The sequence below is a fragment of the Petaurus breviceps genome, unplaced genomic scaffold, assembly GCF_028583685.1.
Source record: "Petaurus breviceps papuanus isolate PSGF00001 unplaced genomic scaffold, PetGlider_PUasm1.0 90925, whole genome shotgun sequence".
NCBI lineage: Eukaryota > Metazoa > Chordata > Mammalia > Diprotodontia > Petauridae > Petaurus > Petaurus breviceps.
In genome coordinates, this window is record NW_027187380.1 from 33,786,875 (window position 1) to 33,812,226 (window position 25,352).

At 37.6% G+C, this 25,352-nt stretch overlaps 1 protein-coding gene across 12 annotated transcripts in view; it reads right to left on the reverse strand.

Moving 5' to 3' along the window:
- The window catches only part of GAS7 (growth arrest specific 7), a 325,321-nt gene that overhangs the window by 70,043 nt on the left and 229,926 nt on the right, over positions 1-25,352 (reverse strand). For 7 of the 12 annotated variants that reach the window (XM_069076771.1, XM_069076770.1, XM_069076772.1 and 4 more), the window contains one exon: positions 133-218. The exons of the other annotated variants lie outside the window; for them this stretch is intronic. In XM_069076771.1, coding sequence (XP_068932872.1) covers positions 133-218 — 86 coding nt within the window. The remainder of the gene's footprint in view (positions 1-132; positions 219-25,352) is intronic. 12 annotated transcript variants of the gene reach the window in all.

A 25,352-nucleotide genomic window follows, 5' to 3' on the forward strand; every position in this document is an offset into this window, starting at 1 on the left:
TCTTCTTTTTTTTTTAAACCACTAAAGCCCTACCTAATCAATTGGGACAACTATCTAAATCCATCGGAATCTGCCTATATCATTCATAACTCCTGCCACCCAAATCCCAGACTTGAAGCCCACATCCCTTACCTGGAAATCACCAGTGGGTTTTCGGAGACTCATGTGGACAGGCTCTGACTGATGCACTGGGGTCCCTGATGAGTGGTAGCCGTTCACTGTGAGGGACAGAGACATTAGCCTCTAATTGCACAGTATAACAAGGGGGCACACCCTCCCCATATCCCAATCCCTGGAGAAAGGTGCCAGGATCGTTAGCAAATAGTCAGGACTATTGCCTAGGACCTCCACAGTGCTAAGATCCACCTTCAATTCAAGACAGAATAGATCCTAAAAGTGGTCCCTCCAGCCTAGACCATCCTAGTACACCCAACTAGGGCTCCAAAAGTGGTTTGCTAGTTCCCACTTTAACCTGAGGGAGGGAAAATGGTAGTTGTTTGCTTAGAAGTGAGAATATAGAACACCAGAAGGCTTTGGACACTTATGGCTTTAGGCTGGATTTGAACTCAGGTCTTCCCGACTCCAGACCTCACACTCTATCCATTGCTCTCTGCTCCCACACCCCCAACTATTTCACCATTTAGAAGCAGCTATGCCTCCATGCCCTGAGTTTCCCAAGAACCCTGCTTGAAAGCCTCAGTCTATTCCTAACCTGGTTCTTTCAAACTATAGGTTAGGTCCTGATGAATTTTATATAACTGGAATTATAGAATTCCAGAGTTAGAAGGGACCCCAAAGACCTCTACTGCAATTAATACCTTCACTGACAAACAGCTATTTAGCCTCTGCTTGAGGACATCCAATAAAGGGAAACTCATTCCTTACTCCTAAAGCATGCCATCCTACATTTGGACGGTTTTAATTGTTAGGAAATTTTTTTCTGGAACATCAAGACAACCTGTCTCTTTGCAACTTTTATGCAGTACTTCTTGTCCTGTCCTCTGGAGTCAAGTGGAACAAGTCTAATCTGTTTTCCATATGACCACTTTCAAAAATATGTGGGTAGCTATTATGTACCTCCTGCTTTCTTTTCTCCAACTTAAACATCCACACCTCCTTAGACCAATCTTCAGTCATGGTAAGGAGCTTTATGATCCAGGACACATTCCTTTCCTGCTCTCCAGCTTATTAATGCCCTTACTAAAATCTGTCACTCAAAAATGAATACAATATTCTTGATGTGATCTGAAAACTATGACTATCACCTCTCTTGTCCTAGAAATTCTCAATTAACACCCCCACTCCAAATCTTTTTCAGAATGTCTATGTCTCCTCTATCACATATTTCTGAAACTGATTTAAAAAAAAAAACAAAATTTATGAGTCTTTATTGTTGTTGTTCAGTTGCTTTCAGTTGTGTCCAACTCTTCGTGATCTCATTTGGGGTTTTCTTAGCAAATCTACTGGACCAGTTTGTCGTTTCCTTCTCTAGTTCATTTTACAGACAAGGAAATTGAGGCAGGCAGTTAACCGACTTACCCAGGGTCCCCCAGCTAGTATGTTTCTGAGGCCAGATTTGAACTCAGGAAGATGAGTCTGTGTGTTGTACACACTGTGCTACCTAGTTGCCCCATGTATTTTATTAGAAACTCATAATTTCCTGCATAATTCTATTTTTCTAGAATTTCTAGAAATGTTTGGGTTTTTTTGTTTTTGTTAAGTTCTAGATTTTCAAAGAAAAAACCTCATATATTTTATTAAATATAATTTTATAATATTTAACCCAATATTTTAGACAGAAGAGATTTCTTTTGGGGGGGGGATCATGTTGTCCATCATATTAGCTTTTCCTTGCAGTTTTGTGTTAGATGAACCTGATATGCGTTATCTATCCATTTATCCAAGTTGTTGATAAAGATGATAAATAGTTAAAAAAAAAAGACAGGTGACATGGCAAATGTTTAATAAATTACTCTTGAGGGACAAAATATGCAAATGAAACTGAAAATCTGCATTATTAACATTTTCTCAATTCTAGACAATCAACAAAACTACAAATCAAGCCCTCATTTGTAGCACTTGCCAACTTCCAAGGAGCAAATATTCACCCTGAAAATTTCACAATCGGTTCCAGCTTTAGCTGGCTCTGGCACAACCCTGGTAATGGGCTGAACACAGAGTTTGGGGCTTTCCATCAGAAATGCCTTTCCATGAACCATTGGGGCAGTAATGACTCCTCTTTTGATCCAACAATTCAATAAATTCTGAATCTAGCCTCTTCCTTGTCAAGATATCCACAAAAAATAGACAGTCAATGGCTTTGCTACAATCTTGATTAACTACGTCAGTAGCATTCTCCACTTTAGCCCTCCATCTGATCATCTAGCAACCCCTTTAAAGAAAGGAAATGAGGATAGTCTGGTATGAACTATCAGTTACTAAACCATCCCATTCTTTGTGATGATTCTTTCCATTCATAGATGTATACTAGGAAGGTACTTCTTTAATGATATCCTTTGAACCAGGTGTTCTTAAGCTATTTTGTATTAGGATGCCTCTTAAGCATTCTTGTGAAGCCTAGCAACCACTACTCAGAGGAATGTTTTTAACTATATAGTATAAAATACCTGAGATAACAAAGGAAACCAATCATACTGAAATACCATTATTAAACTTTTTAAAAGTCTATGGACTTCAGGTTATAAACCTTCAGTTCCTTTAATTCATCTAGGATTTTCCCAGAAATTATGTTAAGTTCATTGGTCTATAATTTATAGTATTCTATCTTCCTTGAAAATCAAGGCAGCATTTGTTCATCTTTCATTTGGAACCTTCTCAACTTCCAATGCTCTTTCAATAATGATTGAAAATAGTCCAACAATCAAATCATCTAGTTTCTTTCAGTACACAAAGTTATAACTCTTTTGGGCATAGTGATTTAAACTTGTTAAGGACAACTAGGTTCTCTTTCACTAGGTTCCTACTAATCTATTTTTATTCTATCCATTCCAGTTCAAAGATCAGAGGACACAAAGATAAATATAACCTCCTACTCTAAAAGAGTTTGCAATCTATTAGGGGAAATGAGTGTTTAGAATATTACTCATGCAATACGGTGGAGAATAAATTGGATAGAGGACAGAATGGAGGCAGGAGCAAGAGAGTACTTGAATAAGTATTGCTTGTAATTGACGTAGAGAAGGATTTTATACACAAGTTATTATGAAGGTAGGAATGAGTTGGAAAGTAAATTGTTAACTTATTTGTTTGTTTAGTTATTAACTTTCCCTACAGTACTTAGTATGGTGAAAGTGCTGGACTTTGCCCTGATTAGATATTATACTTAATTTGGTTTTGTTCTGGGAGCTACACCTTAGGAAAGAGAACACCCAGAAGGGACTATAAGATCATAGATTTAGAGCCATAAGGTCATTTAGTCCAATCTCCCATTTTCTAGATGAGACCCAGGGGTTATTTAATTCTTAAGCAGAGCTGAGTCCTTTGACTCTAAACCCATATCTTTTTCACTGTACAGGCACCCCTGTACAAAGCCTGCCAGGATGATTAAGATTATGTCATAAGCAGATCAGTCAAAGGAACTGGAAATGTTTAGCCTACAGAAAACTTGGCAGAAGGAAAGAAGGCACAATAGAATTTTTTAATTATGTGAAGGACTGTCATATTGAAAAAGGTTTAAACTTTTCATTTGGTCTCAGAGGGCAGAAACAATGGGAAGAAGCTGTAAAGAAGCATATTCTGCCCTGTTGTCAGACAAATTTCTTAACAATTAGCGGTATCCAAAAGGGGAATGGGCTGCCTCTCAGGAGATAAATAGAAACCTCAACCCAAGTCATCAAGCACAGCTTGAATGGCTACTTTGCTGGGCATATTTTAGGTATTACTTGGACTAGTTTGGAAGAGTCCTGTCTTCTAAGTCTGAGATTCTGCTGGAATGCCAGTGAACCTATTATCCTTAGCTCCAGGAGCTCAGCACATCACTTCTTGAAAAGGAATATTTGATTCCTTAATTTATTTTCTTATTATGCCTCATTGTAGGCCTAGTCTCTTGACATCACCTGGATAATTATTATTTTTCATAGCATCACAGGCCATCTGTGAGGCCAATTCCCTCATTTTAAGAAAAGGAAATTGAAGCTTAGGGAAGTTGTAACTTGCCAAAGTTTGCAGAAGTGGTAAGCAGCAGAGGCAGGATTTCAACCCAAGTCCTCTGATTCCATTCTGGCCTTTATTAAGTAGGTAGTCACTTGTCTTTTTGGGGGGAAGGGGAAAATCAGGGTTAAGTGACTTGCCTAGGGTCATGCAGTTAATAAGTGTATGAGGTCAAATTTGAACTCAGGTCCTCCTAACTCTAGGGCTGGTGCTCCATCCAATGTGACACCTAGTTGTGCCTGGTAGTTAGAATTGGGTGTGCCTAAGGCCTAATGATGAAACTTTGGCTTACAGGGTGGGTACTCTTTCCAAGGTAACATGCTGCCTCCTATCCATGCAAAAAGAAATACTACAAAGGTAAAATAATTTTCTGTTCAACCTTTTGTCACAATGAATTGGCAAAATTGAATTGGCACTTATTCCTTCCTGTCTTGCTTTATCAAAATCTAATGGGCATATTCATGGAAATTAGCAGTGAAGATTTTTAGTGCACCAGATTAAATCAATTTTCACTGACAAATATCCCGAATGAGCATTCTCTGTTATCTAATGAGGAAATCTGATCCTTCTTTCCAGAGACATTGGAAAATTGAGGGCCAAAAAATATCAGGGCTCATGCACTAGTTTAAAAAAAGCAACTTAATTTAGATTTGGCAAGGAAAGAGTGATCAGAGAAATGCAAAAAACTCAGTTCACTTATTTCTCAGTTAAAGATGGGTTGTACAAAGATTTGTTCAATAAATATAGCAATTTAAAAAAAAGGCTATGTCCACATTGTAGCCATTAAGGGAAATAAAGAAAAAAAACAACCCTTACAGTCTCTCATCATCCTGTACCTATCAAAGAGATTGCTTCTGTCTCCAGCACTCTCTCTCCTACTCAAACACCAAAATCATTTGCTGGAAACTTAAATTTGTCTAACTTCCTACTTTTGAAAAAGGGAAGAAAAGAGCAAAATTTTGAAGGAGAGACTTGAGCAAAGGAAAATAACTATCAATATTGGTATGGCACTCTTAAGTTAACAAGGTGTTTTACTCATAACAACTCAGTTATGTGGGTGCTATTATTATTTTCCAAGATTAAGATCATAAGTTAGAGCTGGAAAGGCCCTCAGAAATAATCAAGTCTAATCCCTTCATTTTGCAGATAATCACAGGCACTCAAAAGTTAAGTGACATATAGGGTAGTACTCAACTATTCTCTAAGGGAAGATTTGAACTCAGGTCTTCTTGACTCCAATTCCATTACTTTAACCAATAAGCCACTTCACTGCCTCTAGGATGAGTGGACTTGTATTTTACAGTTGAGATGCTTTCAGATAGGAACAGAATCCAAGTAGTTGACTTTAAAGATAAGGTAGGGAGTATCCAAATAGACACTTAGTCAAAGTCAAGAGGAGAAATTCAGGGCAAAATAAAGGACAAAGACAGTGAATAGAAAGTCAGAAATAAGTCATCAAAAGTGCAGATGGGTGGAGGAGAATATAACGAGATAAAAGGAAAGACTAGTATGCGAGGATACTAGCATCGATATCCCTAGATTTCCATATGTTCTTAGACTCAACTCAAGCCCCTATGGTGTATGTCTCCGTTACAAAACTCCAGTCTTGAAATAGGTTGGCGGGGCGGCCAGGTGGCTCAGCGAGTAAGAGCACCGGCTCCAGTGTTGGGATGACCTGGATCAAATCTGGGCTCAGATACTCAGCACCACACCCAGAAATAACTGGTCGTGTAACCTTGAGCAAGTTACTTAACCCCGATTGCTTAAAAAAAAAAAAAAAGAAATAGGTTGGCTAAATTGGCTCTCCTTTTACTCACAGACTTCCAGCTTCAGTTAACCCCATTTCCAAGTTTCTGCTTTCCTAAAACAGCCTTCTCTCCTATAACTTTTTAACAGTCCTGGAACATGGGGACCACTGCTCACCTTGTATCTACCTCATCACTTTAACCTTTCTCTAGGCCCTCTTTCCTGCCTCTCCTTCCCCAGACTTTAGAAACCTGGCATCTCTGGAATCCTAGTTCTCTCATCATTCCACTCTTCGATCCAAAGTTCACCCAGTAGCAATTGATAGCTGCATTTAAGGGGGAGTAGGAAAGAGGATACGTTCTGAGGTGGGGCAGTGTTTCACTTTCCAGTCTTGTTTAGTCTAAAATTATTTAAAATAATTTTACCTACTTAAAAAAAAGGGTAGGACCTTTTCCTTATTCTCTGCAGTATAACTTCTTATTCTTTGACTTCTCCATTTTTACTGGGGCTCTTTACTTTCTCTTTTTAATTCCCTTCATTGTGCACTTAATTTTTTCCCTAAGCACCCAAGAATTGCTGATACCATCAATATCTTCCCCCTCCATCTGACTAAACAATCAAAATGTAAACTTGGGTAATATGCCTAGCTCTACTCTTCCCTTTTGTAGAGTAAAATATTAAAGGGAGGATCCTAGCACAGGATCCAATAAGGTGGCAGAATGTAGGGAAAGGGCATTGCTCTTGGAATCTGAGGATCTGGGTTTGAAAGCCCAATCTGATACTTAGTATCTATATGGTGTTAGGTAAGACTAACTAAAGAAATCAAAGAAAGGGGGAAAGGATCCAAATGTACAAAAACATTTACAGCAGCTTTTTTTCAAAGGAGCCAAAAATGGGGAATCAAGGAGCTATTCTATTGACGAATGACTAAAATTGTGATTTATGAATGTAATGTAAAATTATTGTGCCATAAGAAATGATGAAATAAATGGACAATTTCAGACAACTTGGCAGACATTTGTGAGCTAATGCACAAGGAAGTGGGTAGAACTATGAGAACAAAGTATACAATAACATTATAGAGAGAATCAACTTTGAAAAACTCAAGAACTCTGATCAACACAATGACAAAACACATGTCCAAAAAAAAAAAAAAAGAAGAGGAAATACATCACTCACTTACTGATAAAATTAAAATGAATCATATCCAAATCCTGCCCTTAAAAACTTTTGCAACCCTGGGCAAGTTATTTAACTTTTCTCAACTGCAAAATGGGCACAATAATAATACCTCCTCACAAGAAAGGATCAAGTTAGTTAATATGGGCAAATACTTTGCAAACCATAAAGTGCTAAATAAATGCTAACTTATTATTATGTAATAGAGATAATTCTACTTGTACTGTCCATCTCACAAGTTGTTCTGAGGAAAAGGTTTTGTAATTCTTAATGAACTATGTAATAACACTCTGTTACTCTTTCGGTTAGACACAATTGAATTTGAGGATTTTTAAAGATGAGTAGAGTTATCCCCATGAATCCCTAATCTGAGAAAACTTGACCAAGACCAGAGGTTCCCCACCTTTGTACTGTGACCCTGTACGTCTAGCACCATCTGAGCCTGATCTCACTCCTCTTTTCCCTCTCCTAGGCGTATACATCTGTTGCAGTTTTAGGTTTTTCTACAAGTGGAGGTCTACCTGGAAGTGGACTTCGGTTAGTGCCAGCAGATAGAAGTGTTCTTAGCATCTATCAGTCAATCAACAGTCAATAATCATTTATTTAACTACAATTATGTTCTAGGAATTGGGTCTGTAAAGCCCTCAAGGATCTCTCTTCTATATAGATAGGTACATACAAAATGAATATTCATTCAATACATGTAAAATCTATATACAGTACATGTATAGGGAGGGTGTGGAGAGGAGCATGGGAAGCAGGAGAAGGGGTGTCTGGTGGCTGTTAGATCAAACTGGGCAATACATCTATGTAAGAGGTTCTGGCTGAAGAGTTGAGAGAAGGCTTTCACTTCCTCTCCTCTGATATGAGTAATAGGCATCCCCTAACAATGAAAGAGAATCAGTGCAGACAATGATTAGTCTGGTTCTCTACTTGGGGGCCCTCAGTGAGTACAAAATGTCTCCTGAAGCTAAAGATGACAGTATACTTCACCATCACGCACACACATAAACAACCATCCCATCTCTCTTTTACTCCCTGTCCCTTTCCCCTTACTTCATTACAATCAGAACTGAGAATTGACACAGTACCTAATTCCAACACATATCTATGGTGTAGACACAAACACTCCTACCTGTCCAAGCAGAGTTTGGGGCAAAATTTTCTTTAGTGTCTGAGGACAGTGGAGCTCCCTCTTGATGCTTCTTGATGTCTCTTCTTGATGCCCAGGGCTTACAACTTTTTCCCTATGGCCATGCCCTCAGAAATGTAGCTACTTTTTCATCTCCCACACCTCCTCAGTTACCAATATTTTCCATGGTAACAATGAAAACTACTTTATTGCAAGCATGAAAATTTGTCGGAGTACAAACTATATACAAGGAACAGAAAGTACGAAATTAAACTTCACTCAGCTCAAAGAGTAGTTTCACTTAAGAGATCTTTCTGTACTGGATGCCTCTGTTCAGTTACCCAAGTCCAGCCTGTTCCTGGCTCAAGTGTTTCTTCCTTGGCTATTTGAGAAATTTGTACAGACAGTCCCTAAATTATGAGTGGGCTTTGTTCCCAAAGTTTGTAGGACAGTTATATGGGACACCAAAATAATTTCCACATATAAATAATGTTATAAATGAGAATTAAGTTGTCAGGTTCTCCTAAAGAAGTAATTTTTACTCACAATATATGTGAAGTATAGCACTAATATACCATAACACATGGTAAGGAATAGATTAGTTCAGATTTCTAAAGTACTTGACATTTTATAATCCAATTAGATACATAGTGCAAGTATTTTTATCTCTGTTTTACAGATGAGGAGAGAGGCTAATATCAGAACTAAACTTCAGAGTCTGATCTGGATCTAAGTACAGTGATGCCATGACACTATGTTGTCTACTTGGTATGTGTATAGAATACAATGTTTCAATTATATCTTAGTTTAAGTTGTAGCCAAGATATTTTTGAGCTATGTAATCATTCCTAAATTTATGCCTTCATCCCTTAGCTGTAAAATGAGGATAATATTATCGAATTGTGTATCTTACAGTGAGGTTATAAAGAAAGCTTTTCATGATCTTAAAAGTACCACAGTAAATGTGAACTATCATTATTATACCTAAGCACTCCTTACAATATTGCTTCATTCCGAGTTCCAACCTAGGTCCTAAAGAACATAAACATTTTGCCAACTAAGCAGTATAATGGATAGAATGCTGAGTCTGGAGTCAGGAAGACCTGATTCCTTCATTTTTCTACAAACACAATCTACAAATTAAATCACCCAAATATATGATTTTACATTTGTGTATTTATATGTGTCCATTTCTATTCCCAATAATCAAATTATTAATTTATTCCACAGTTTAGCTGCCTGGTCAGTTGTTTATGGTCTTATGGGATACAGTCTATAAATTGGGAACCAGCTAGGTGGAACTGAGGATAATATACTGGACTTGAAATGAAAATTTGAGTTCAAATATGATCTTAGACACCTATTAGCTGTGTGACTCTGGACTAATCACTTAATCTCGGTCCGCCTCAGGTTCTACATTTCTAAAATGGGGGAAATAATAGCACCAGCTCCTAGGGTTGTTGTGAGGATAAAAATGAGATAATATTTGTAAAACATTGCATAAACCTTAAAATATTATATAAACTTTAGTTATAATAATCAATACATGTTGCTTTCCCTGACAGGATATAAACTCCTTGATGACAAAGGCCATTTCATTTTTGCCTTTGTATTCCTAGTGCCTAGTTAATAAAGACTTGAAGATTGATTGAATCTTAATATGTAGCCTTTACAGAATTTCCTTGCACTGCTTCTGCTATTCTTATTACCTCTGACCTTCCAAGAAGCTTTTTGCGTATAATGTGATAATGCAGGAAAACTATGAAAAATATCAGAGCTGGACGAGGCCTTAGAGATCACCTAGTCCAATTCTCTTATGGACAAAGAAATTGAGTTCTAGAGAGAGTAAGTGAATTGCCTAAGGTCACATAGCTAGGCTATGACAGATGTGGGATTAGAACCTAGGTTTTCCTACTCTCAGTTATGTACTTTTCTACTCCCTTTTGGCATGAGGGTGTGGTAAGCTCGGACACTTACCAGCTGGGATGAAGATGGAGGTAGGTAGGAGGAAATGGGTTGGCAGTATTCTGAGAAACAGATTTGCCCCCTACCTGTATGTATGTATGATTCTTTTGTAAGTCAGTAATTCACAATTTAGAAAACCTTCATTCTTTTTCTTGCTTAATCCTTTTTCATTTTACCCTCATCCAAGTAGAGCATTCCCACTGAACTTCTCTAGACAAAAGAAGAAAAAAATTCCTGGACTAGCCTGAGCTATATTCTCTTCCAAGTTCTTCTGGTTTCTGAAAGATAAGTCTTTCCTTAACCATTATTTAGTTAGTTCGTTCTTCTTTTTCCTTACTGCAAACACTAGGGGTCATTATGTTAGACTTATGTCTCATGAAACATACTTTTATATGGGTTCAAATACACAGAAATTCTGCACTTGGAAATGTTGGCATGAAATATATGAATGACATATGATCATATCCCCAGTTAGAGAACAAAAATTCTCTAACAATGGAGTAGGAGTTGGAATTCCAAGCTCTGTGACAGGAAAGGACACTCTTTCCAGGGTAGCTCCCAGACCTGTACCACACCCTCATGCCCAGAACAATTGCATGTAAGGAAATGAAAGAATAGGATAAACACAGGTATTTTTGAGAAATTAGGTAAGACTATTCAGATATAGTATTATATCAAAATGAAAGAATGTGATTATGAATCAGTGTCTGTAACATCCCTCTCAGGTAAGTCAGAGATGAGGATGTAAGAACAGCTGGTTCCTTGTGTCTGTTTTTTCTTAGCACCCCTGCCACTTCAAGTAATTAATATGATTTTTTAAAAAACACCAAAAAGCAAAAAACAACACACAGAGAGAGTCATGTACATCCATGCTGCCCCTTTTGTTTTCATCTCTTGTGGTCTCCCTTAAAGGTTTTGGTCTGAAGAAGGGAAATGCAGAAGCCTCTGCCACCAAGGGGGTGATGCTGCTGCATGTGTGAGAGAACAGCCATACCTCTCTTTTCTTTTCTCCTTCCCTTCTCTCTTTTTTTCCTTCTCCAGAGATCTTCCAAAAACACTTGCTTTATGGTGGGAAACCCAACCTCTAGTCCAAATCTCAAGTTAGCTTTGTCTCTTCTTTGGATGGAAAAGGAATACAATTCAGAGCATCTTTGTGGACAGTTCAAGCTTTACTAGAGAGCTGTTAACACTAATAATCTTGTGCCTTTCACATGAATGCCTCTGTTCCTTAAGACTCAAACCTCTATAACTCTCCTAGATACCCAGAGGCACCCAACAAAAATTAACTCTTAGCATTAATAAACCTTGAGTCAGCTCATGATGGACTTTGATTTGAGAGAACTAGATTCCTTAGTACTTATATGATGCTAGACTTATTATCCCTATCTAACACTCAGTTTCCCCATATGTAAAATGGGCATAATACTTGTACAACCTACCTTACAGAATTGTGAGGAAAGCTCGTTGTAAACTTCAATGTACTGTATAATCAAAGGTAAAACTGGAATCTTTACCCAGATTTCCTGAAAGATTCCAGGTTTATCTTTCTTGTATAGTTAGTATTTATATAATTTTTTTCCATTTTTCAAAGGCTTTAACTTCTGATTTACATCATTCATTTCCGCCAGATTTTGAGTTGCAAATTTTCTCCCAGTTTTTCCCCTACATACTGCTCAAAATAGCAGTCCCACAGGATATCCCCTCCTCTAATCTGCTCTCTCCCATATCTTCTCCCACACCCCCTTAGAGTTTTTCCAGTAGGGCATGGTGGATTTCTGTGCCCCAGTGCCTGTATATCTTATTTCCCAATTACATGTAAAATAGTATTAATTATAATATATGTATAACATTTTATTTTAAAACTTTGAATTCCAGAGTCATGCCCTTCCTCCCTTATCACCCACCCTTACTGGGAAGATAAGCGTTTCAGTATAGGTTGTACATGTGTAGCTAATGCAAGAAATTAACACAGTGGATATATTGTAAAAGACTGACTATGTTTCCCTCCCTCCTATCCCACCTTCCACTTGTTCTATTCTATACTTTGATCCTGTCCCTTTTCAAAAGTGGGTGCTTCCAAATTCCCTCCCACCCAGCCTGCCCTTCCTTCCACCATCCCCCCCACCTCATACCCTTCCTCCCTATTCTCCTGTAGGCTGAGATACTCTATTTAGTGTATATTTCATTCCCTCCCTGAGCCAAATTCAATGAGAATAAGGTTAACCCTTTCCCTTTTGCATTCCTATTCTTCCCCTCCATTGTAACCATTTTTGCTTGCCTCTTCTATATGAGATAGTTTACCCCATTGTGTGTCTCCCCATCTCCTCTCATTATATTCCTCTCTCACCTCTTAATTTCACCTTTTAAGTATCATCCCTTCCTATTAGATTGGTCCTGTGCCCTCTATCTATGTATACCTATAAACATATATACATACATTCACATATGTATTCATATGCCTGTATACTTTCCTATACAAACACACACACACACACACACATATATATTTATATTTATATTCCCTTCAACTATTTTCATACCGAGAAAAGTTTCATCAGTTACAATGACCATTTTTCCATGTAGGAACGTTAATAGTTCAACTTTGATAAGTTCCTTATGATTTCTTTTCCCTGTTTACCTTCTCATGCTTCTCTGCCTTCTTGTATCTGAATGTCAAATTTTCTATTCAACTCTGGTTTTTTCATCAAGAATGCTTGAAAGTCCTCTGTTCCACTGAATGACCATATTTTTCCCTGAAACATGATACTCAGTTTTTCTGGGTAGGTGATTCTTGGTTTTAATCCCAGCTCCTTTGACCTCTGGAATATCATATTCCAAGCCCTTCTATCCCTCAGTGTAGAAGCTGCCAGATCCTGAGTTATCTTGATTGTGCTTCCACAATATTCAAATTGTTTCTTCCTGGCTGCTTGTAATATTTTCTTCTTGATCTGTGAATTTTGGAACCTGGCTATAATATTCCTAGGAGTTTTCTTTTTGTGATCTTTTTCAGGAGGTGATTGGTGGATTCTTTCAACCTCTATTTTGTCCTCTGGTTCTAAAATTTCAGGGCAGTTTCCCTTGAGAATTTCTTGGAGGATAATTTCTAGGTTCTTTCTTTGATCATGGCTTTCAGGTAGTCTAATAATTTTTAAATTGTCTCTCCTGGATCTATTTTCCAGGTCAGTGGTTTTTCCCATGAGATATTTCACATTGCCTTCTATTCTTTCATTTGTTTGGATCTGTTTAACAGCATCTTGATCCTCATAAAGTCACTAGCTTCCATTTGCTCCAATCTAATTCTGAAGGAATGATTCTCTTCAGTGAGCTTTTGAGATTCTTTTTCCATGTGGCAAATTTGGCCTTTTAAGGCATGGCTTTTTTGAGCCTCTTTTGCCATTTGAGTCAGTCTATTTTTTAAGGTGTTATTTTCCTCAGTCAGGCTGTTGACTCTCATTTCATAATTTTCTTGCATCATTCTCATTTCTCTTCTCAATTTTTCCCCTGCTTCTCTTATCTGCTTCTTAAGGTCCTCTATGGCCTGTCACCAGCTCATATTTTCCTTTGAAGGTTTTGATGCAGGAGTTCTGACTTCACTGCCTTCCTCCTGTTCCATGCTTTGATCCTTTTTGTTCCCCAAATAGGAGTCTAATGTTGGATTCTTCTGTTTGCTTTGCTTCCTTTGCCTGGTCATGTTGCCACTCAATTACTTGACTTTTGGACTTTTTGCCACAGTAGGACTATGCCACCATACAGGGGAGCTTCCGTCCCAAACACTGAGGTTTTCTCAACTGCTGGAGGTATTAGTTGGGTGTCCTCTCTGAGGCCTCCACACGCTCTGGCAAGCTGGACACATGCCCAAGGACCTCCACCCTAGACTGCAATCCAAATCCAAGCAGGTTAAAGCAAGAGCAATTACCCCTCAAACTGGTTGCTTGGTCCCCCTACATTCTGCAGGCCAGGAGCTGAAGCTGCCATGTGGCACTGGCTGTGCTACAGCTCTCAGTGGCTTCTAACCCTGGGGGCAAAAGCCGATGCACTCCCAACTACTGGTCCCAAAGTCCACAGTGCATTGACCTCTCACTTTGTCCTTAGCATCTATATGTTGATGATTCTGGATCGCCACAGCTGCTGGTGATCTGGAGTCCCTCCAGCTGGTGTTTGGTCAGGCCCGCCCTGGGGTTAACACCTCGCTCATGGGATTGGGCCTGGCTGCCAGAGAATTGCAATGGCTGGTTCCTGCTGGCCTGCTGGGCTGTCCTCAGAGGGAGGTTAGCTTCTCTGTGTCATTTTGTGGGTTCTGTAGCTCCAAACTTTGTTCAGAATCCCCTTTTACATGGATTGGAGGTGGTGAGAGCCAGAGCCGTGCTGAGGTCCTGTTTCTACTCTGCCATCTTGACTCTGCCCCCTTAGTGTCTATATAATTTTTTAAATGTTCTCATTTAATATGTTTTCATTTGAGTCCCACAACAACTGAGAAGTAGGTACTATTATTTTGCCCATTCTACAGTTGAGAAAGCTGAGGCAAAGAGAGGGCAGGTGACTTGTCCAGGGTTGTGCAACTAGTATGTATCTAAAACAGGATTCAAACTCAGGTCTTCCTGACTCCATCTCCAATATTCTCTGCACTGTCCTGCCTAGCTGCTTCTCTTTATACTGTTATTCTGTCTCAAACATAAAATTTACAAATCAATCTATTAGTATTACTTAAATTTATAATAACTTCTAATGCTGTTTCCTGGAATGGCAGCACAGAATGGAAACAATCATTTTAATGGTGTTTCCAACTCAAACTATATTGTAAATAAGGGAATATATCTATATAATGTACTGTCCCTTTAAGGTACTGCTTTTTCACAAGGAACAGTTTGTTACTGAGTAATGTCTGCTCAGATAGTCCACTTGAATAGGGCATAGATCTTCTTAGAATTCTGAGAGAAATGGTTATACTACATCAGTTACCGAGATAGTTTTTAAATTTTGAATGTGACAGTGTATACTTTAGTAACTATTCTATGGTCATGAGACAAAGATAATTTATCTGAATATAGGAAGATGAGAATTTGGTTACTAATCACAAGCAGCATTGTTCTCAGAGAGCATATAGACTATGAACCTAGAAAAATAAGGAAAGAGGGAGTGAGGGAAGACAGGACATTTCAGAATTCCATCATTTAGTTTTGGAGTTTGAAGTGATGGAAATTATAGTTATTGTTGAGGTCTAAGTCTTATTGAGAAGTATAGTTTAGAAGACAATCAAAGAAGTCCTCCAGCAAATCAATAGGTTTGGAAGAGACATCATGGCTAGTGAGGTGTTCACCAAGACTAGTGTGTCTTAATTCAGCTTAGCAGTAAAAGCATTTGTTCAACACAGAAGCCATATTCATTAAGAAACTTTTATGAATTGTTTCTGAGACAGAGAATTTAGGGTTTCAAGGTTGTAAGTTCTCCAAGTCCATGGGTTTTCCTTCCTCATGTTCTCCTGGTCAGATTTCTATATATGAGTGTCTACTCTTTCCCCACAGGTATTGGATGCATTGGTGGGAGAGCACAACCCACATCTACATATAAATTGCAATTTAATCATTACATTACAATTTGATTTAATGAGTATCTTTTATTCTGCTATTTCTTTTGCCTTATTGCTAAGGAAACAATTATATTTAAGATCTAAACATGACATCAATATGAGTAAGAGGAGTATATTCTCTCATAGCAAAGTTACTTTTCTTTTAAACTACTTAATAAATTCAACATGTTACTTTCAAAACAGTTCCACGATTCTTTCTGTTCTTTTTTTTGCCTCGGTGGGGGGGGGGGGGGGGGGGACAGAGAATACTACCCCTATTTTCCCTCTCATCTTCTCCCTCACACAAAATTGAAAAAGAAAAAAGAAAAGCCAAATTCTTATAACAAAACTGCATAGTTAAAACAAAAATAAATTTCTCCACTGCTACATCAAAAAATGTATGTCTCAATGTGTGTCTTGACTCCATCATCTCTATGTCTAAAGATATGAAATATTCATCAACATCAGTATTCTGTAATCACACTTGGTCATTGTAGTTAATAGTTAAGTTTTTCAAAGTTGTTTTTATGCTGTTACTGTGACCATATAAAATGTTTTGTTGGTTCTGCTCACTTTACTGTTAGTTATCAAAGTCTTCCCCAGGTTTTTCAGAAACCTTGTCTTTCCTTATTTCTTATAGTGCAATAACATTCGATTACATTCATATACCATAATTGGTCCATCCATTCTTCAATTGATGAAACCCTCTTATTTTATAGTCTTTTGCTACTATAAAAATAACAATGTGATTTGGAAAATTGTTTTCAAAACATTGTCGATAGCTTGGATTTGTTCATTGGAAAATTTTCTTTGATCAATTTGAGAGTGAGTAGGTATCCACAATCCTTGTGTGAGGCACTCCTACGCAGATAGAGTCACTTTACACATTGGTTGCAATTGAATTATCCACTGTGGTTTTTCTTTTGGTGGTTAGACTGGGAACTGAAAACATGAGAGCTCAGATGGCAGAAGTAAGATGTGAGAGATTTTTTTTAAAGATTCAGTTTTTAAAATTTTACTAATTTTAAGAAGTATGGAATACTGGTAGCAAAACTTTTATAGGCCTGTAATAACTTATGCTATACTTGTCCTTAAAAGAAATGATTCTAGTAAACATCTAGGAAGTGGTATGACAGAATACTAGACTAAGAGTCAGGAGTCTTGAGATCTAGTCTTTACTAATAACAAGCCCTATAGCTTTGAGAAAGCCATTTCCCCTCTCTGGGCATTAATTTCTTCATCTGTAAAATGACATAATTGGACAAAATGCTCTTTCTCAGGTCCCTTTCAACTCTGAATTCTAATGATCCAATAAAAAAAATCCGCCCTGTTCAAATTTAGCTTTGCGACACTCTCTAGCATGAAGCTGGAAGACAAAATTAAAACAGGATGCCCTTGTTTTCCTTCTGTTCCTTTGCTTCTGTGAAGCTTTCCCAAATGTGGTTTGGCCACGCAAGTCTGTGGCTTCCTTCTAATTTTCTCTTGACCTGCTTTTCCTCTGTCCTTTCCCAGAGCTCCATATGTCATCTTCTGAACACTTAATTTTACTTAAAAAAAAAAAAGTTTTTTGAAACACTGTTTCCTAACTGATTATATTAAGGGGTTTGAAGTAAGAAGAACACTATAAAAGAATACATTCAGGTAAGGAGAACCTAACCCAAATCACTCCACTTCCCTCCAAAAAGGCAATCAAATTCAATTCCACCACTTTCTTTGTGACATGAACATGCCATTAAGAAATGAAGGTAAATATAGTGATTTGTTACAAGGGAGGGCTTTTGTTTAATGATAAGATTGAGTTTGTTAGTGGGTAGTGATAGAGAAGTATAATAAGAGGGTGTCTCCATGCTTTAGAAAAAGTCAAGTTTTCAGGGCTAAAAGACAAAGGTATTGAAATATGGGATAGAATGTCTTCAAATATAAAATTGACATTTCCCATTCAAGTTTGATAGATCAACTGAATATCATAAAGAAGACAGGGAGAAAATTTCTTGCCTTTCAGAGCTTAAAGACTTCATTCATACCTTTGTCCCTAGCCACTTGGACCTAAGATTCCCAAAGTAGAATGGAGGTGAAAATAGTTAAATTTGAATTCATGACTCAAAGATGAGGAAGAGAGGCTTTTTAAGGGAAGGTGCTTTTTTTTTTTTTTTGCTAATTAGTATTGGCTAATAGGAGGAGCAAGGTGATACAGAGGACAGTGGATAGAACACTGGACCTAGAATAATGAAGAACTGAGTTCAAATCTGACCTTAAATACTTATTATGTGTGTGACTCTGAGCAAGCCACTTAACCTCTGTCTGCCTCACGTTTCAACAGTTAAAGTGGAATCATAATAGCACCTAAGGTTATCACGAGGATAAAATGAGATAATAAAGTGCTTTACAAACTTTGAAGCACTATATAAATGTGATACTACTAGTATCTCCCCTTGGAGATGATAAACAACATCAAAGCTAAGGCTTTCCTCAAATGGAAGAGGCTTTTGTAAGGTCCTCAGCTAATGATTTTTACACTAGCTAAAAGAACTCTGCATCACTACAATTAAAGAAAGCATGCTGCTATCACTTAGACATTTCAGTTGCTGAAGGTGGAAGACACTATAGTTTCCCATCAGAGTCAGCCAAGAAAGCCAGTGTTTCAATGTACCAAGAAGAGGTGCAATCGTACCCTGAGAAGAACTCAACAGAAGCAGTCACCTAGTGGCTTGCTTGACCCAGTCCAATCACCCCAGAAAGGAACAATTTTTGGAAACAAATTGAGCTACATGGCCCTTGGAGAACTCTAGCTATAATGCTCAATGAAGAGACAGACTAGCTAAACAACTATTTAGTTGTTTATTCAAAATTCCGTTGATTCCTACACTTCTGTCTCATTACTATTTTACTTAAAGGTGAATGAACATCAGTATAGATTAAAGGAAAAAAAGTAAGGAATAATACTAGTTCACATTTATATAACACTTTAAGGTTTGCAAAGCACTTTGGAAATACCATCTCATTCTATCCTTACTGCAACCCTGAGAGGCAGGTGCTATTATTACCCCAACTCACAGATGAGGAAACTGAGGCAGACAATGCTAAATGGCTTGTCTAGGATCACACAGGTAGTAAGCATCTGAGGCAGGATATGAATTCCAATTTTCCTGACTCTAGGTCTGAGGCATCTACCTAACTGCTGCTAGCTGGTAGGTGAATTGCGTCGATACTGTGACAGCTATTTTTTAACATGATGACAACATTAGAGAAGTCTGTTGTCTTCTTAAAGCATGCATCTGGGATATGACAGAGAACCTCCCAAGGCCTGTCAAACAGGATTACTACTATTCAATTCTGGTTGTCCACATGGGTACAAGTTCTTGTTGGAAATAATCCAGAAAGTACTGCTAAAGATTATGGAGTTCTAGACCTTAGGGTACTAGTGGTATTTTTGTACCCAACTAATTTTTTAATTAGAAGAGAAAGGTAATGGGGGGGGGGGGGCAACAAACCTTGGGTTCAGAAGATGGTATCTGATATAAGGATTTGGATTTATGAATTATGGCTTAAAATATAGGAATGATGGGTTCTTGTCTAAACATTAGTTTGTATTACCAAAGGGCCAATAAGTACTAGTCTTGAGTCTTAAAAATCTAATCAAAAGCACTTTAAAACAAGGAAGAAAGAAACTTGCACATCTTATTTGTATACATACAAATATCTAAATCTATATTTGTATTTATTTACACCTCCCACACACACACACACTCACACATAAAACAACATTCTATATAGCATAGAATGTAGTAATAATATAGGAAAACTTACAGCAGAAGAGATGCCGAAGTCTGAGAAAGCAACTAGCAGTAAAAAACATGGCCTCAGATTCATAAACACTTAACAGGCAAGATGAAATAGACATTCTAATACAAGAAGGAAAAGTTAAACATCATAGAATATGGTTCAAGAGGAAATCTTTTATTCTAAAGAAAGATAATAGAAAAAAGGATACAAAGAACAGCATTGATTACTAAGAAGATATACTGCTGTGAGGAAATCCATCAATGAGAATGGGAGATCATGGTAGAGCACATTTGGGTGAAGATGAAGAGATGGAAATAAAAGTCATATTGTCATCAAAGTACACTATAGACCACCTCGACAAAAATAGGAAATATATGAAAAAAGAGATAAGCCTATCATGAAGGCATGTATGGAATAATAGGGAGCTTTAGTTTCCAAATGTCTTCTGGAGCTCTCTCTTGCAAAAGCAGAGCATCCAATGATATTTTTAGCTTGTCTAAATGACAATTTTTGTTCTTCAAAAGGTGAGAGACCACTGAGGATAACTTGCCTCAGTTTTGGAAGTGATCTTCAATAACAAAGCATAACTATATACTCAGGTAGAAATGATAGGAAACTTGGGAGACAGTGACTATTCTATTTTAGCATTTGTGACCAAGGAGAAGATAGCTGAGTGTTGTCTGAAATGTATTCTAGATATGGGGAGAGAAGGAAGGTAAGATAGATATGATACTATGGATAAAATTCCATAGGATAAGCCAGGTTAGGAGGAATGGAAAGCTTTCAACATGGATGAACAGGGATCTGGTCATGCAAATTAGATTTTTAAAAGACATTTACAAACAGTGGGTGCTAAGATAGTAAATGAAATATGGATGTAATAGCCATACACAATCTTGTAAGAAAAGGGTCAGTAGTGTTAAATCTAAGGTTGGCAAGAGAAGACAAGGACAACCAAAAAGGTGTTAAGTTTTTTTTTTTAAGTAAATCTATATCAGGGAAAAGCAGAAGACAGAGAGGAAGCAGAGCTCCTTGACTATTATTTTACTTCTGGATTCCCTATCAGAGAGAATGATCTTTAGACTTAGGAGAAATGAATTAAAGAGAGTATAAAAACATAAGTAGGGAGAAAGTAAGAGAATATCTAGCTACTATGATGAGTTTGGGTCATGAGGCTCTGATGAACTTGATCCTCCAGTACTGAAAAAACTGGTAGATTTGTCTTACCTGTTCCCTCAGTTTTTAATACCATTCCTTTCAATGTTACTTTGTACCTGTGTTGAAGATGTTCTATATATACCTATAAATGTCATGCTGTCTCTCCTATTAGAATATAAGTTCTTCAAGGAAAGGGATAATTTTACTCTTGACTTTGAATTCCCAGAACCTGGAACATAAGTAGGGACTTAATAAATGACTGTTGATTGATGGAGGGATTGACATCAGTCGGTCATGAAAGAACTGGCAAACATGACTGTCAAGCCACTGTCAATGATATGTGAAAGATCTCAGAAAACAAGATGGCAAATATTTCAGTTTTTGAAAAAGAAAAGAGAACACAATCTGAAAATTAGAGGTATTGAACTTGACTTCAATTCCTGAAACATTTTGGAACAGATCATTTATAGAGATGGTTGATGAACAAGTAGGGAAGGAAGTGATGATTACAAAGAGCTAGATGCCAGGTTAACTTCATTTCCGTTTTTGACAGAACTACAAACTAGTGGGTAAGGGGAATGTTGTGGAAAGAGTTAGCCTGGGTTTTAGCAAAATTTTTTATTGTATCTGATACTGTCATTGTGGAAAAGAGAGATACAGATTAGATGATTATATAATAAGATGTATTCATAAATGATTGGTTATGCTTTCATTTGTTTGGATCTGTTTTATAGTATCTTGATTTCTCATAAAGTCATTAGCTTCCATTTGCTCTAATTTAATTTTGAAGGAATTATTCTCTTCAGTCAGTTTTTGAAATTCCTTTTCTATCTGGACAATTTGACTTTTTAAGGCATTCTTCTCCTCATCTCCTCTTTTTGCCATTTGAGTTAGTCTATTTTTTAAGTTGTTATTTTCTTCAGTCAGGCTGTTCACTCACTTTTCTTGATTTTTTTTGCATCATTCTCATTTCTCTTCCCAATTTTTCCTCCACTTCTCTTACATGTTTTCAATATCCTTCTTGAGCTCCTCCATGGTCTGTAACCAATTCTTATTTTTCTTGGGAACTTTTGATGCAGGAATTTTGACTTTGTTGTCTTCTTCCCATTCCATGCTTTCATCCTTTTTGTCCCCAAAAAAGGAATCTATGGTCGGATTGTGTTTCCTCTGCTTACTCATGTTGCCAGTTAATTACTTGACTTTTGAACTCTTTGCCATGGTAGAACTCTGCTTTCAGAATGGAGAGAGCTTTGTCTCAAATCAGTGGGGTTTTCGCAGCTGCCACAGCAATTAGTAAGACACCCTGCAGCCCCCACAGGCTCTGGCACCTGGCCACACACCTCAGGACCTCTACCCAAGACCAGGATCCAGATCAAAGCAGGTCAAAGCAAGAGCAATTACCCTCTGAATGATCACTTGGTCCCCCTACACTAATTGGTTATATTCAAAGAAGAGGAGATAATAGTTTAAAAAAAGAAGGGAGGGAGATGAGTATTATATGAGCTTTTCCCTCATGGTGGAAGGAGGGAATAACAAAAACAAATTAAGCATAGGACTCTACAGAGAAGAGATGTAAAACGTATCATATTAGAGGGAAAGAGGGGAGGAATTGTGGTAATGAATCTCGTGAACTAAAAGTAAACAAATTAATAAAGACAAAAAAGAAAGAAAAAAAGAGATGGAAGGCATGGTTAGATAACAGTTGTTCTGAAAAAGACTTGGGTGGGTGGGGTGTCTTAGTGGACTAATGAGTCAGCAGGGTAACAGAGTACCAAAAAAAAAAAAAAAGCTAAAGAGATTTTGGGATTCATTAAGAGGGCATACCTTTTGGTGATAATGAGGTGAGAATCACACTGCTCTTGTCAGACCTCATTTAGAATATTTTCCTGAGCATAAGGACTTACGAAGGACATTGATAAGCTGGAGAGTGTCCAGAAAAACCAAGATGGTAAAAGGGTATAAGTCCAGATCAGTTATAGGAACTGGGGATTTTTAGCTGGGAGAAGAGAAGAGTTAGGGTGTCATAATACCATACCAATCTTCAAGTTTTTGAAAAGCTGTCATGGAGAAGAGATTATACATGTTACATTTGGATTCAGAGAGTAGAACCAGGAGCACTGAGTGACAGTTGCAAAGAGGACAATTTAGGAATGGCCTCAGGGAAAAACAAAACAAAACAAAACAAAAATTTCTAACAGTTAGAGTTGTACAAAAGCATAGTGCTAAGTTCCTTCTAATTTGAATGTTCAAGCATTGATCAGAAAAATACTGGTCAGGTTTGGCATAGTGGGGATTCCCTGAGATATGGTCTGAACTAGATCACCACTGAGGTCCCTTCCAGCTCTCAAACTGGTAATTGTCAATTCTGACTGAATAGGAAGGGCAATATCTCCCCCACACACACCTTTTTTGGGGGGGAGGGCAATTGGGGTTAAGTGACTTGCCCAAGGTCACACAGCTAGTTTTTGTGCTAAGTGTCTGAGGCCAGATCTGAACTCAGATGTTTCTGAGGGTTCGTGCTCTATTCACTGGGCCACCTAGCCACCCCTTCCCCCTTTTTTTAAAGCAAGAGAATAGAATTCACAGATTCATGGTTTTTTTTTTCAATTTCTGGCAAAATTCTAAAGCATATTATTTAAGGAATGGCTAGTAAACACATAGAAAATGGAAATCACAAAGATCCCAAAGAATTTAGCATGACTTCATTAAGAACAGGTTTTGCCAAAGTGACCTTGTTTTTCTGAGCATTCTTAAAAATGTAAGATCGAGTGAATGCTACAGAAATAGATTTAGCAAAAGGATTTGATAAAAGCTTATGCTATTTTTATAGAAAAGAAAGATACAGTCAAGAAAATAGTATAGGGTAATTGGATTCAGAATTAAATGAAGTATTGGACCAAGAAGGTACTCATTAATGGATTGCAGTCAACTTTGTGGAGTTCTCTTGTGCCCCAGATATCTGTGCTTGTTGTTGTACATGGCCCTTTTGTCAGTGACTTGGATCAAATGTCTTGATTATTAAATTTATAGAAGGCACAAACTGAGGAAGAATAGCTAGCATTTTGGATGACAGAGTCAGTCAATGGAAAGAGTAGCAACTTTGGAGTTGGATAACTTGGGTTCAAATCTTGGCTCTATAATACATTATTTGTATAAACTTAGGCAGGTTGCCCTAGGCATGAGTTTCCTTATCTGTCAAATGAGAAGACTGGACTAGAGAAGTCTAGGGATCTTTCAAGATCTATTCTATTCTATGATCTTAACATTTCCAACAGTCTTGATACTGGGTCAAATCTAATAAAATGATGTCAGTGGGCAGAACTCAAATTTTCATTGTGTGAAAATTGCCAAGAGGGAGATTAAGATACCACATCAGAAAAATTCCTCAAGAATTTAGGAGATAGTGGGGTTCTCTTTCACTGGAGGGAAGTCTTCAAGGAAAGCTTGGGGGAAACATGGCCTTCAGTTCTCATTTCTATTGCTTACTGGCTCTGGGCAAGTCACTGAACCTTTCAAGTGCCCCTAGATAAATAAAAAGACCAGAAGTTTTGGATTTGCATTGTGTAGAAGACATTTCCTCACCAAGATCACCAGCAATTTCCTCCAAATATGCAATCACAGCCCACCCATGTCTGGACAACCTCTATGTTTCTGTTTCTTGATTGTGCCTACCCAACAAGTTGGGACCTTGTCTGATTTCCCCAATAGCACAAGGATGTCAATGGAGTGCATGGACAATATACTTCATCCTTCACTACATCACCATCTCACCTTCTTTTTTGATCATACAATGATCATATCGGAGCATAGTATTGTGTTTGACACTATAATAGGTGTTTAATAAATTGACTGCCTTTTTCCTTTCCTTTTGCTTTTCTTTAAAGTTCTTAATTTGGAATATACAGTTTCATATAATATGAAATCATGAAAATAAAATAATATGAATGAAATGTGAAAAATAGAAATAAAAACGTAAAGTTTTTACACTTGGGATAAAATAGTCAAGAAGAATAAGAAGGTGAAGACAGCAGTTCATCTAAAAAAAGACATGCAGATTTTAGTGAGCTGAATATTGAATGTGTCAGTGGGTGTGATAAGGCAGACAAAAATCCTTGTGATCATAAGTTGCATCAAGAGAAGAATGGCATTTGGGAATAGGGAGCTGAGTAGTCTTTACTGGTCATGTTACATCTGAAGCAATGATTCTTGCTTTGGTTTTCACATTTTAAAAAAGGATATTAGAAGGGTGGATAGAGAGTGTCCAAAAGAGGGTAACCATGGAGGGGAAGGGTGTTGAGATCATTCCATAAAGATCTAACTATATTCAGTCAGAAAAAAGGAAAATGGGGGGGGGGGGGCAGGGAAGGAGGGAGGTAGGAGATTAAAATAACACAGGATTGCATTCACTGCAAATTTGTTATTTGATCTAAACTGATCCTTCACTGCAACAAGGCAAACAAAACTTTTGCTCCTCCCTAATGGATTATTTTATTTCCTACCGGGAATATTCTGATTTCTCAAACTCCTGAAACCACCCCCACACACATATCCTTGTTGCACAGGACTTGACTTCTAGTATAACTGAGAAACTAGAGGACATTTTTTAAGAGTTTCTTCTCCCCTACTGTCCACCTCAATACCACTTGATATCAT